Raw genomic sequence first — 13520 nt, forward strand, 5'->3', positions numbered from 1 at the left:
AGACATACTGACATATAGTCTTTCTTCCACATGCATACAATAATGAACACATACTGTGGTGTTATTGATGATGGTTTGGGGAAGTGTATAGCCCCCCCCCCGCCGCCGCCCACACGCATCCCTTCCTGCTGTCAGCGGAAAGCCCTCAGCTTTCTCTGTCCACCTGGAATCACACCACACAACACAATGCAGCTCTCTGTACACCACAGCAACAATCACACAGTAAAGTTGCACACCACCAATGTCCATCTACCCCTCTGCTCATTCCAGATGACACGAGCAGTCAAATTATAGCAAAAATGAATTACATCAGAATTTCAGTCAGGTTTTGATCTTATATGGCAAATATGATTCCTTTCTGATGTGGATTCACTCTATACAGAGGCAGGTTGGTGTAGTGAGTAAAGAGAGACCGTCCTTACATAGGCGGTACTGTATATATTGATATCTGATCTCCCTTTGGAGAGGAGCAAGAAAGAAGAATAGCAGTAGATGCAGTATTGTTTCCAAAGATTAAAAAAATATTGAAATGGTTAGGTTCTCTTGGTTTATTTATCTGTTAGAAATTACATAATGTTCAGCGTTGATTTTACAACTCTGTAATTTATTAACAGGATGTTTCCCTGTTTCACTCAACTGGGTTACTGCTTGTCATATCTCTAAAGATAGTTACATTATGCTGTGGTTACATCTGATTCTAGTGTTTAGTTGAAACACAGATGTCGACATTGCAATTACAGTCAGGTGTTTCCCTTGAACTAGTAAAGAGCAGAGCTATCCTAGGATAACTTCAATCATAATCACTCACATTCATTCTCCTTACGTACACACATATACAAACAACACCCTCCCAAATGACTCAGACAGGATCCAGGCTCAGTGTTAGGTTGCCCCAGGTCAGGCTCTGCTGGAAATATCTGGAATTGACCACACATGCTACTGGTTCCCCTTCACCCCTTCACCCACACAGTCTCACACACACACACACAGGCACACATGCACATTTTCAACTGTGTGTTGTTTGGTTAGATGACTCTCTGGTTGGGGATAATTATCCTCTTCAGGGATGGGGGAGCAAAGGAAGAAGTTGCAAAGAGCAGAAGAATCAGTGCACTGGTGCTGACTTTTGTGGAATACACTAATCATGTTGTTCAGACAGTACATAGAAGTCTGAAAGGTTTATCAGTCTAAACCGAAGCATCAGCATCATTAGTAAGAAGGTTCAGTAAATGTCTTGACCTGGTGAGACATGTTTTGAGGCCAAGTTTCAGTCAAGTTTAATAGTTTGGATTCACCTAATTTGAATATGAAATAAAAAGGAGTGCAAGGAAGAATAAAGGAAGGATCGATGAAGACAGGATTAGGAAAAAAAAGTGCATCCAGCATTTTATGTATCTATCCTCGGGTGTTTTCACAGATGGTTTATTGGCATGTGCAAGTCTTTATAACTGTCTGTTGCTGTGTGTGTGCTGCGATGTGTATGTATCATGTCTGGCGGCTCTACTTTGATTTGACAATCATTCACATTTGATTTATTTCAACGAGGCGCAAACGGAGAGCAGACCTCCGTGAGGCCACGTCTTGCTGTGTGTTTACAGCAATATGCTCGCAATTTCAGCAGCATTTATTCTGCAAGACCAATCAAAGCTCCACTCCCAAGGATGCCGAGTGGGAAACACTTGTAACATGTGTACTGTAAACTGGATGGTGTTTCAGCACTGACCCTCACTCAGCAGCTGCTCATCACATACACACACACACACATATAAACACTACTAATCCAGATACATACAGGAGGCCACATTTTTCAGAACCAGGAGGGTTCAAGGCTTGACCAGCAAACACGTACATGAAAAAGGCCAGGGTGGGTTTGTTTTTTTCAACATGAGCAGGGTTCAGTGATTGACCAGCGAACACACAAACACACACACACTTTCCCTCCCTCCCTTTCTCATCTTTCCTACTCAGTTCCAGTCTTTGAGAGGGTCAGTGAGCGAGTCCAGAGATGTAACTGCTACCACTTGGAGACGAGAAAAGCAACAGGTGATAGATTAGCTAGAACAAATTGGAACCATTACTCTCCCGTGTCCCTGGTTCCTGTCAAGCTATGGGTTCGCAGAAATGTTGTCAGTTACTGTATACAAGCCTGTGCCCCTCCGAACCGTCCAGAACCACTCTAATTCGAGTCAGATGGCATCTGAGGCGCGTGTCACTGGCCTTACTTAGTGTGAGGCTTTTTTTGTGACAGTGGGATTCTACAGATACACCTCAAAAATGATTGGCCTTTACAAACACAGACATACACATATACCCTTCACATACGAACCCTGTGTAATTGGACACATTGCCACCTGTGTCTGACACAGGCTTTCTGCTGTCAAGAGTCAAGCGTAAAAGTTAGCTAGAGAAATCAAAGGTGGGGTCTGAATGAAAACAATGTTCGTGGTGGTTGCGCACACACATACACCCAACACCAGGTTCAAAGTGGGGACGGCGTCATGCATGACCTCGCCAAAAAGGCACAGTAACCTGGGTAATAAGCATATTTGATCTCCTCCACTACTTTGCAGATATATATACGTGTGCATGTGCCTCTGTCAGACCTTGATCTCCCACTTTCTCCAGCGCTAATAGAGGCTGACACCTGAGAAGGGTCAGTCTATGATTCCTCCCAGCCTGTTCACATTAAGTCCTGTATGTATTAAGTCCGGTATGCAAACACCAACACCACCTCTCAACCTCTACGCTTGATGCTTGCTCCTTACACAGGCCTTCCACTGACAGTCTCCAGCTTAAAAAAGTCATTAGTCTTACAGCTAGCCAAGGTGTTCCCAATAAAAACCCTCATATGTGTGAGAATGCCACTGCTGGAAAAGCCCTCTTTTGACTCCCCCTGCTTGGCGATGAAAGTGCCACCACATTTCTTCAATAATTGATATTTTCTTCCTTTTTTTAAAGAAATCTCTACAGTCTTGCCCTCCTAAAGCATAACAGGCACAGTTGAAAGCAGTATAAGATTGCCATTTGTACATCCAGGTATTTTCAGTTCTTCACTTTATAGTGTAAAAGAAGAGTGGCAGTGTATATGAGAGAGAAATATTTATCATAGTGCTGTGTGACATCTTAATCCATAAATATAGGATTTTGCAGCTTAGTCTGTAAATCTTATAGGTCTGTCTTGGCTTGTAAATATATATTTTTTCTTTTCTTTTCCTATTGTGAGGTTTTAGATTCCTCATTTTATGCCTTCTTTGCCTGGATAGTGAAACCACATGGAACATCACTGTAAAGGCTTCCTTGCACACACTCAGCTACAGAGAAACAACCAAACATAGGGAAATGACAGAGATGTACTTGACTTGAAACCATATAATGCCGTGATAGGATTTTATTTGAATTCTTCAAATTCATCAAGATTCATCTTTTGACATTACTCCACTGCGTTAAAAATGTGCTCCATTGGTTGCTGGATAAAGCCAGGGCGAAGCTGTACAGATGCTGTGTTCCCCTTCCTTTCCAGGGTCCTCCATGGAGCATTCTTTCCGAGTTCCCACAATTTAAAATCCAGACACACTATCCTGCTGTCATTTGACAGAGTACAGTGACAGAGATTTTCCCTTAACTGATATGTCTATTCCTTAAGGAATTCATAAATTTAGAGGTGATAAGTGTCAGCCAGCTGAATTGCAGTATGTCTAAAGTCATTTAATGGGCTGCATAATGATTGAACTAATAAATAAGCTGCTTGCTATACTATTCATTTTTCCCATTTATCATAAATATTGTCAGTAAAAATAGTTTTGGCCAACAAATCTTTTTGAAGGAAATTATAATATCCTTACTTGCATGATGTTCAGTTAACAAGAAATTGCAGGGAATATCATTGCTGCATTGTTGTCTGCTCCTTGAGTTATAAAAGCAAGTGGTTTCATGAATCCTAAAGGCTTTATGTTGTAGCTCAGTTCATAGGAGGAGACAACTCCTCCAAGCATGTCCAGGTAAGGTCCGGACAACAACTATATGCTACATAATGTATATATTTGAATTTGCACCCATTCACATTTATGTTTTTGAGACAGTAGGAAATATGTGGCAAGAATGATTCCAGGCCACCAAAGGCATACAGAGACACATCAGACATCAGACTTTGTACTGATGATTAATGACCCAGATCAAGTAAAAGTTACATGTAGATTAAGTATTAAAACCTTGGGGTTATAGCAAGCTGTATACATAGCTTTGCTCACTCAGGCCAGGTGAGTTTCTTATTAAACAGGTAATACATCCCTTACCGTCACACCAGAACTGGCTGGGTGTCGGGGGTAGGATGGGTTTTTCAGGGCGGGGGAAGAGAGGGACCTCAGGAGGGAGGACAATCGATAATGAGGACCAGGTCTCCCTGTGCCTGGAGAGCCAGGCAAGGCCCCAGCGCTGGCCCTGACTGGGTGATCAGAGACAGCTTTGTGTGATTACTGAGGGGGGAGGGGTTGATTAGATTGAGGGGTGGAGGAAGAGTAACAGATAGAAAAGATTGAGAAAGGAGCAGAAGGGACCAGAGGGAGAAAATGAAATGGTGAAAGAAGAGGGTAGGGGAGCAGAAGAACCTGGATGAACAGCTGCATACGGGCTATTTATTCCACCACTGGAAAGTTTCTCGGTGATAAGTCAAGTGGAAATGATAAGCTACATTGCACAGCAAATTCCACCTATCTTTCCTCCAATTCCTCTCTCCAGCCATCCTTCCATTTGACCATGTGCCTCACTTCCACTGGATTAAATGAGAAAGAATCCTGAGGGCAGAGGCTGTGTGTGTGTGTGTGTGTGTGTGTGTGTGTGTGTGTGTGTGTTCGCCTGCCTGCCTCTCTTGGCAGCGCTCCCGCTCATGTCATCCAGTGCTCCTACCTGGGAAGGAGACAGACGGGAGGCCTAAAACCCTTAAAAACCCTCTCAACACTGGTGCCTTGATGAGGCCATGAAAAACAGCTGCGCTTGTTTTCGGCTGCTTCCCTCTCCCATCATCATGACCAAGTGGAAAAATGGGATAATGGAAGTGGTGTAAAACGGCATTGAGTTAATTCATGTGTCTCTGTAAATTCCAGTCAAGTGTTTGAAGGCTGCAGTGCACCAAAGAGTGAGAGAGAGGTAAAACTGGAGGGAGCCGAGGAGTCTTGGATTTATGTGGCTGGCATGAAGAAAAGATTCTCTTCTGCTATTCCGCAGTGTCACGTCAGGATGTTACAGGGAGACAGCCAGTAATGTGTGTGTGTGCATATATGTGCATATAAGACCAGGAGAAAGAGATTGAGACTGGGCCCAGCTGTTCTTTAAGGTCCTTGCATGCAAAGCTGAGTGATTAGAAGAAGAAAAAAGAGGTCAAAGTTTGATTTAAGAGACATGCTACCATGCAGTTTTCCATGGGTTAGATAGCAACACATCTTGCTCAGTGGGACACTGATGAAAACTGCCTTTTCTTAAAAAACCCAAATGGATTGTATCCATTTTATGGCGGGTTTCCAAATGACAAGAGTAGATTTTAAAGAGCTAGAGCCCCAGCCAAAAGTTTTTTTTTTTTTTTTTCAATTTGGGTCTTGGGTTTAACATAGTTTATTAGGGCCTGCTTTAGCACTGAGGAAGACTAAACAGTCTGCCACTAGATTGCTAAATATAAAGAATATATAAAATATTTATTTCCCATTCACAAACACAAATGGAACGCACACAGAACCCCAGAGAGATCCAGGAAGAGTGTGTATATAACTCAGTGTACTTCTGTCATGAGGTAGCTTTGTTTTTCCCAACAATAAAGTCATGTTTTTATTATCTGCCCAAAAGCGTTGCTCTCTCTACTTTCTCCCCAATTTTTAGAGAAACTGTTCCTAGTTTGTAAAGGTTTGCTGTCAGCACAGTTTTAAAAATATTACTTTATTTTGTTTCTTTTCTTTACCATTTCTTGTTTTTCTTTACCGTTTCTTGTCTCTCGTCTTTTTCTTTCCCTCATTTTCTTTCTTTCTATCTCTCTCTACAGCTGAGCTGAATGTGGAGCTATCGCGCCCTCTGAAAATTAACCCCACCCTGGCGAAGGTAGAGCAGGCCAAAGCCTACCTGAAGAAAGTCCTACCAAACCACACATGGGATACCTCCAGTAAACCACCATCTGCTTCCTCCACCCCTCATTCCTCCCCTAAGAAAACACTGCCCAGGGCCTTTCCTTCTCATTTAGACCAACACCATCAGACCTCGGCCCTGGGTAAAGCCAGCAGCGTCAGGGCCCTGGCGCTGTCCTTCAACAAGGTTTCTCTGCACACTGCCCAGATTGTAATGGTCATGGAGACAGAGGCCCATCCAATGAGGCCCAGCGTGACAGTAACAGTGTCGGCCATGACAGGAAGTCTGAACATGAAGTCAGGGCCTAGGATAGAGGGTGAGTAAAAGACAAGCATCTTTTAATTTTTTGCAGAAACTAAAAATAACATTGAGCTTATGTGGGCAGAGACACACAAGAAGTACAAGAAACACAGATGCACTGCATCACAGATACAGAAACATAAAACCATACTTTCTGTAATTTGCTGAATTAATTTGTAATTGTCTGAACACCAAAGGAAGTAACAAAATGAAAAACATACTTTGCGGCTTTTATCCTGATGGGCCAGCTTTTTATTAATTGTAATAGTTTTTCAAACCCTCAGAGACCCTATGTTCACCTTCATGTTTAAACCAGAAACATAGAACCCCAAACTGTAAATTATTAGTCATAAATTATACAAGCTAACAAAAAAGGTCTGTTGTATTACCTGAGCTGTCACCTCAGTTTTACATTGTGATCAGGGAAGTTCAATGGGAAAGTAGAAGTGGAAGCCATTGTTTCATAATATCTCTATAGCTAACTCTTAGTTGTACTGTCTCTGATGCTTTAGACTGTCGAAACATTTTCTTTTTTCTTTTCTCCAACCCCCTACTAAGACCTCTCTGAGCTCAGTAATGACCCATGTTGTATCACTCCAAAGTAACAAGGGCCTGGATCTTAAATGGGTCTTTTTTTTTTCATGTGGAAAGTAAAATACATCAAACCAGTGATGTGATCTATCTTTTTCTGCTGTATTTCAAGATATTGCCACTTGTTTCAAGGAAATTCTTGAAACAGGTGGAGCTACATTGGAAACAACTGTAATGACTTCACCCCATTTGGCAGATTTTATCAACTTTTAAAGAAACCACAATTTTAAGACTCAGTAATACACTACACTAAATGTACATGCTTTTTTTGTAGTGTGTCATTTGTCTAGAACCCAACCTCACTATGTGAGCCAACAGGAACCAATCCAGGCCCTTTGAAAATAAAGTACACACAGCTCCAAATATCCAATAGAAAAATGTAGTGGAGAACAAATTGTTCTGTTTCATATCATTATGTAAACAAACAAATATTGATGTGGACAAACTCCAAAGAGCTATACCCAGTGCAGCCCACACTTATTCATTCAGATTAAAATTTACCTGAAGTGTTGTAACATGTTCCCTCAGGAATGTGTTTAATTAAACAGCAGTTTATATAAATAAGTAGGAATACATTCTAATACTGTAGTCAGTGAGTGTATGGATCTATATAAAGAGTTGTAGTTTCTGAATATTTATTGATCATTATCTCACTTTATAGCAATTCGTCAAACCTTTCCACTTTCCACCCTGGTATGTTGAATAATATGTCATGTCTCTGCCTTTTTGGAAGATTTGACACTGTCATTCACTCACACTGGGAAAAGCTGGGAACCAAATACCAGCATTGCTTTCAGTATTATTTGGAATATTGCTGGGTTTTTTTACACATGCTAGCAAAGCCATCATCTGCCAAAAACAAGGTTTGTCAGTAAACTGTAAAGTGAGATGTTTGTGTTAGTCTTGGATCTAAAGTTGTTGTGAGACAGTGTGTGTATTTGATTGCATGGGTGTGTGTGTATTAGAGCCTGAGAGAGAAAGATATTTTCATGTGTTTATGTACGAGTGTGTGTGTGAGAGAGCGAGATGTTTGTTTTCGTGTTAGGACCAAACCCTGCCTTCATCAAACTGACTGTTATCCAGGAGGCTTCACAGTGTTTCCATTATGACAATCAGAACTGCTAATGCTAATGTAAATTAAAGAGCTTCCAGTTTCTCTCTGTCATTGGGTGTGAGCCGACGCACAGTAACAGATGATCAGGGATTTTTGGTTTGTTTTTGCTATTTTTTGGTATGTCTTCCAAATTGGACAGCAGATGGAAACATAAGGATAAAAGAAAGTGAGGGGCTGACATGTCACATGTAGTATATAACAAGGACTCCTAATTTTGCGAGTAGATGGTTTGTACCTCAGTCCTGCTGAGCAACACATGCCCTATTGACTGGGGTTGCAGAGAGACGAGAACAGAGCTGGAACTGGGCTCCCTAAGTGCCTGCATCTGTTTGACAGATGTTGTTATATAGAGTTTCTTCAGATAAAATGATTGTCGAAAATGTTAATTAAAACCTCAAACAATTTGCACTTTGTTTACTCAAATCTGCATAACTGCACAGTGACACAATACTTAGTGCTGCTGCCCTGCTCTGATTTTCACCAGCTTTTCAGCTTTCATCCATCTTTGATGTGTTGACTTCGATAAACACAAACTGTGTGTGCAGTGCAATGGAAAAAGAAAGAGTTTAGAGACAATTGTACTAATATGAAAGCTAATCCCCTCCCACTCACTTTGCTTTCAAATGACTCTACTATTTATAGTGATTGCTCTTCGTTTGCACATAGTAATACTTTTCAAAAGAGATTTGTTAATAGTAGTTCTTTGATTTGTTTACAGTAAACACAGGAAATAGAGATTAGTTTGCAGTGAAGTGTCTTTTCATGGATATTGTTTTCCCCACAATTACCAGCACCTTGAAACAGAGCCACCACTGCTCTCAAGACATTACAGTTTGACTGGACACAAATAAAATTGTTGGGATCAGGACCACTGGTGTTTATTGACATCCATTGGATCATTCATCCTCTGTTTGGCTCCAAACTCTTTGAAATACTGTTTGTTGTTATGGCCCAAAAAACACAACATCATGTATGTCTTTTCTGAACAACATTATGACATTATAACTGCCATAAAACTAATGCTGTCATCATGTGCACCAAAAGTTTCATTCAGCTCCTCGTATATCATATTTGACTGCTCTCTGAAATACCTGTAGATCTCATTATTGGCCCTGTTAGTTCATCTCTTTTCCTCATCTCTGAGAGCATGTTGAAACTTCATGTGGAGTAACACCTAAATGATTGCCATAAATGTTGCCAGTAAGGATTGCAAAGTTTACATGGCACCAAATGCCCACAAAGAGGAGTATTTTAAAGCAAATGTCCATGAAGTTATCCTTCTGAATAACATGTTTGTCTCACCCAGTTGTTTCTTTTTTTTTTCTCTTGATAACTTTAGCACTCGTATAGATCTTTGTCACAACACACACAGCTATTTCCCTGAGGGCTTCTTCACATAGTGTTTCCAGATTTGTTGCCATTGAAAGGAGACAAACTGTCTTCAGTTACGCTGACTGATCGCTGGTGACAATAGATGTATCTGCTGACTTTTAGCCTTAGCTGCACCACCTCCATCACTCAGCACTTCAGCCTCTCCAGTCCACTCCGTACCTCAGAAAATGGATACCTTTGAATTTTACGAAGATAAAGGTTAGGATTCCCGTTCTGTTAGGTTGAGTGTTTGAGCTGCCACAATAAGTCAGTGGGAATTACCCCCCTGGGAGAGGCTGTACATGAGAGATGTAAGACAGGAGAATGTAGTATTACTAACGCTACAGTATGTACCACTACTGTTGATGCTGTTGTTGCTTTGCTGGTCCTCAGTGGCAGGCTGAGATTGATGGGCCACATCCTGAGCACCTCAGGATGATGCCAGTGTGCACAGAGAAACAGGAGAGGGAGGAAGAGGGAAGGGAAGAGTTGTGAAAGAAGGGAAGGAGGAGGGTGATGGAGATAGAGAAGCAGAGGGAGAGAAAAAATGGAGACGTAATGACAGAACTGTGAGAGGAGAGAAGAAGGAGTCAGATAAAAGAAGGAAATAAAACCTGATTAGAAAAAGAGAAAAATACATATTGGACAGAAAGGGCATACAGTACAAAAAAGGAAGTAAGTTAATGAGTTGAAGTAGGAGAGAAGAGAAGATGAGGAAAAAAGGTGAGTCAAACAATAAAGTTGGATAAAGGCAGAAAGGAAGCAGAAGGAGACGTAGAGAAAGAAAGGCGATATAATACAGGACAGAAGGGGGAAAGCAGAAGACAGGTAGACTACTATGTGTGAGCAGTAACAGGGGTCTCTTCAGTATATGCCATTACGCTCACCCTACCCCACCCTGTCTTCATCAGCATACATCCATAGCTGCAACGGGGTGAAGACCCTGTCATCCACCCCCTCATCCGTGGAACATCTGGGGCCCTGTACCTGATCATGGCAGCCCCCCTCTGCCAGGGGACAAGATGGAGAGAGAGGGGATTAGGTTGACAGTGAGGTGTGTTACCAGATCCTGTGTTAATGAAAAGCAAGTGGAAGCCTTGCATTCCTCCCTCCGTCCATGGCTCACCACTCCCCAAGGTAGGGGGGCATTTATAGTTCAATGAAAGAAAGGAGGGAGGTGGGCAAGAGAAAGAGAACATATGTCTTAAGGTCCATGAAACAAGACCCTCCCTAATCTCTCAGCTCTCCGTCAGACTGCCCATAAAGTGCCCCCGATTTCCTAAGAACACACACACAAACGTATCGACAGACCCTCTTACTAGTGCAGATGTTGTTTTCATATGCATACAACAACATACACACACAAAAAGCTTTTTCCCCAGCCCTTTGCCTCTGTGGACCCCCTGCTTCTTCATGGTGATTTACTCCAGCACACTTGTAAAGGAAAACTTCTGTTCCTGAAACAACTTTAAAACTAGCCGTTATTTATTTATATCTCTTTATTTTTTCTTCGTTTTATTTTGTTTCCCTGGCCAATCTTTAAATAACGATCATGTCAGTTTGTTTACTCTGCTGAAAGAAAGACACTCTTTTCCATTTATCATATTATTTCTGTTTTGATAGTCAGGGAGAAGCAGATCTAAGAAAAGACTCAAAGGCCAAACTTAAAGAGATTTATATTTGGAAATACACGCTGCTGTGATTTGGCATGTAAACCCAACTAATAAATTGTTTTCAATGCATTAATAAGAGAAATATATCACAGAGAAGACATGGAGGGGAAACTGTCCAGCAAGGTATTTGTTGGCACATATGGCTGCTGGGTCAAGATGAAGATGTATTGCAGTTAGTTGGTTAGAGACATTAAGTGTAAGAAAGCTGTGAGATTGTCATAGTCAAATATCAGAGACAAACATGAACAAGAGTTTGCAGTCTTTTTTAAACAGTAGTCTGTGTTAAATGTTCAAAGCTCATATTTTGTGGAACATTGGTTGCTCATTGTTTAATATCAGAATATAGTGGAAAATTTGCATCACAACTTCCTAAATACCAAGGGGACTTCATCAGATTGCTTGCTGTGTCCAAACATCACTCCAAAACCTAAACATATTCAATATACTATCACATTAAACCGAGAATATCTTCACAATTTAGAAGAGTTTGGCATTTTTGCTTGAAAAAAACTTTGAAGTATTAATCCATTATCAAAATAGCTGCCCATTATTTTTCAGTTAATCAACTAATCAATTAATGTACTATTCTTTCGACTCTAGTACATATACTGTATAATACTAGCTTTACTTAGTACAAGCACGAAGACCTGACATGTATAAAAACTTGCTTGCCGACTCTCCAACAGCAGCTTCTAGCTGGTTAGATAGAAGTAGCTAGCAGTAGTGTGCTCAGATCCTAAAACTTTTGGTTACCAAGATAACCCTGGTTCTCTTTCAAACTTCGCTCGGTATCTCACTGTGGGAAGCGTCTTCTGGTGTGACCAATCACGGAAGTTCCAGTACCACCATGTCTGTCAGGAGACAGACCTATCATCTTGAGTTGTATGGGCCAGCCCATCCCCCTTTATAAACACCCCTGGTGCCCTACACGGCATTCTCAAGCATATTTCTTCCTCGTGCCCTACACATGCAGTAAGGGCAGTGTTATGAGATACCTCACTCGGTTTTCAGAGAACCAGGGTTACCCTGGTAACCAAAAGTTCTCTTTCAAACCTTGCTCGGTATCTCACTATGGGAGATGTGGCCCACTGCCGAATTGCAGGATAGTAGTACGCATGCGACAACGTGTATGCTGCCTGTTGCCGTAGCTCTGTCTCATCGTCTTACTTTTTCCAACTTTTAGCTTTCCTTTTTCTTCCCAACTTGAGTAACTTCTGTGTAAGTTTAATTTAAACTACACTCTTTACGAAAATGAGAGTAGAAAGTGTTTTGGTACTTTTTTCGCCATGGTACTCTCCTGTTACTTAGTCAGGGCATCGCTGCAGATCAGCTGTTTGGCCGCATTGTTTACACCAGGGAACAGCTGATCGCGCTGATGCCGAGAGGCATGGTGCCCAGGACAACCAATGTCCCCACTGAGATCTGGAGGAGGACACACTGAGGATGCAGAGGTGGAACGAAGCGGCGAGGGAAGAGAGAGGGGTGCAGACAAAAGAGTGTAGTTTGATGTGCTTCTCAGAGACATGGCTACACCAGGATATCCCAGATCATAACGTTTCAGTTGACGGCTAGACTGTTCGGGCCGACAGGGATCACACCGGGAGCGATAAGCGGAAAGGCGGCGGACTTGCTGTTCTCGTCAACAACAGATGGTGTAACCCTGGTCGTGTTACTATCAAGCAGAGTATCTGTAGCCCAGACATTGAACTGTTAGCTGTGGGACTCCGGCCATATTATCTGCCACGTGAATTCTCACATGCCATTGTTGTGGCTGTTTACATCCCCCCCTCTGCTAACCCGGCATTGGCGTGCAACGCCATTCATACCGCCATAGCACAACTCCAGACTCAACACCCAAGTGCACTCATATTAATCTCGGGTGACTTCAATCATGTCAGTGTTTCAACAACACTGACTAATTTCACCCAGTATGTGAGTTGACCTACTAGAGAGGAGAGGACACTGGAACTGCTGTATGCTAACATTAAGGACGCATACAGGTCTGGAGCGGCATGAAGAGCATCACTGGCTTCAGACCAACTGGCAGCAGAGGAGTTGAAGGCAGCTTGGACAGGGCCAATGAACCTAATCTGTTCTTTAACAGATTCGACACACCAGCTCCTGCTCATCCCCCCTCTAACTCAGCTGCTGTTGGCCCTCAAGCTCCTCTGAGTCCACTGCTCCCCCCTCCTCCATCTTCCTGGGAGAGTCCTAGTCCCCCCTCAAGTGGCTCTCAGGCTAATGGCCCTCTTCAGACTGACGACTCCCCCCCTCCCCTGCCTGTAACCTCAGCTGTGTGCCTGACTACTGACCAGGTAAGAGGACAGCTGATGAAACTCCACTCAAACAAGGCTGCAGGACCCGAT

At 42.2% G+C, this 13520-nt stretch overlaps 1 protein-coding gene across 14 annotated transcripts in view; it reads left to right on the forward strand.

Moving 5' to 3' along the window:
• LOC122881231 (vacuolar protein sorting-associated protein 13B-like) overlaps positions 1 to 13520 on the forward strand; it is a 332781-nt gene that overhangs the window by 235397 nt on the left and 83864 nt on the right. For all 14 annotated transcript variants that reach the window (XM_044207125.1, XM_044207131.1, XM_044207136.1 and 11 more), the window contains one exon: positions 6026 to 6421. In XM_044207125.1, the coding sequence (XP_044063060.1) occupies positions 6026 to 6421 (396 nt within the window). The remainder of the gene's footprint in view (positions 1 to 6025; positions 6422 to 13520) is intronic.

Source organism: Siniperca chuatsi, linkage group LG9 (assembly GCF_020085105.1).
Source record: "Siniperca chuatsi isolate FFG_IHB_CAS linkage group LG9, ASM2008510v1, whole genome shotgun sequence".
Taxonomy (NCBI): domain Eukaryota; kingdom Metazoa; phylum Chordata; class Actinopteri; order Centrarchiformes; family Sinipercidae; genus Siniperca; species Siniperca chuatsi.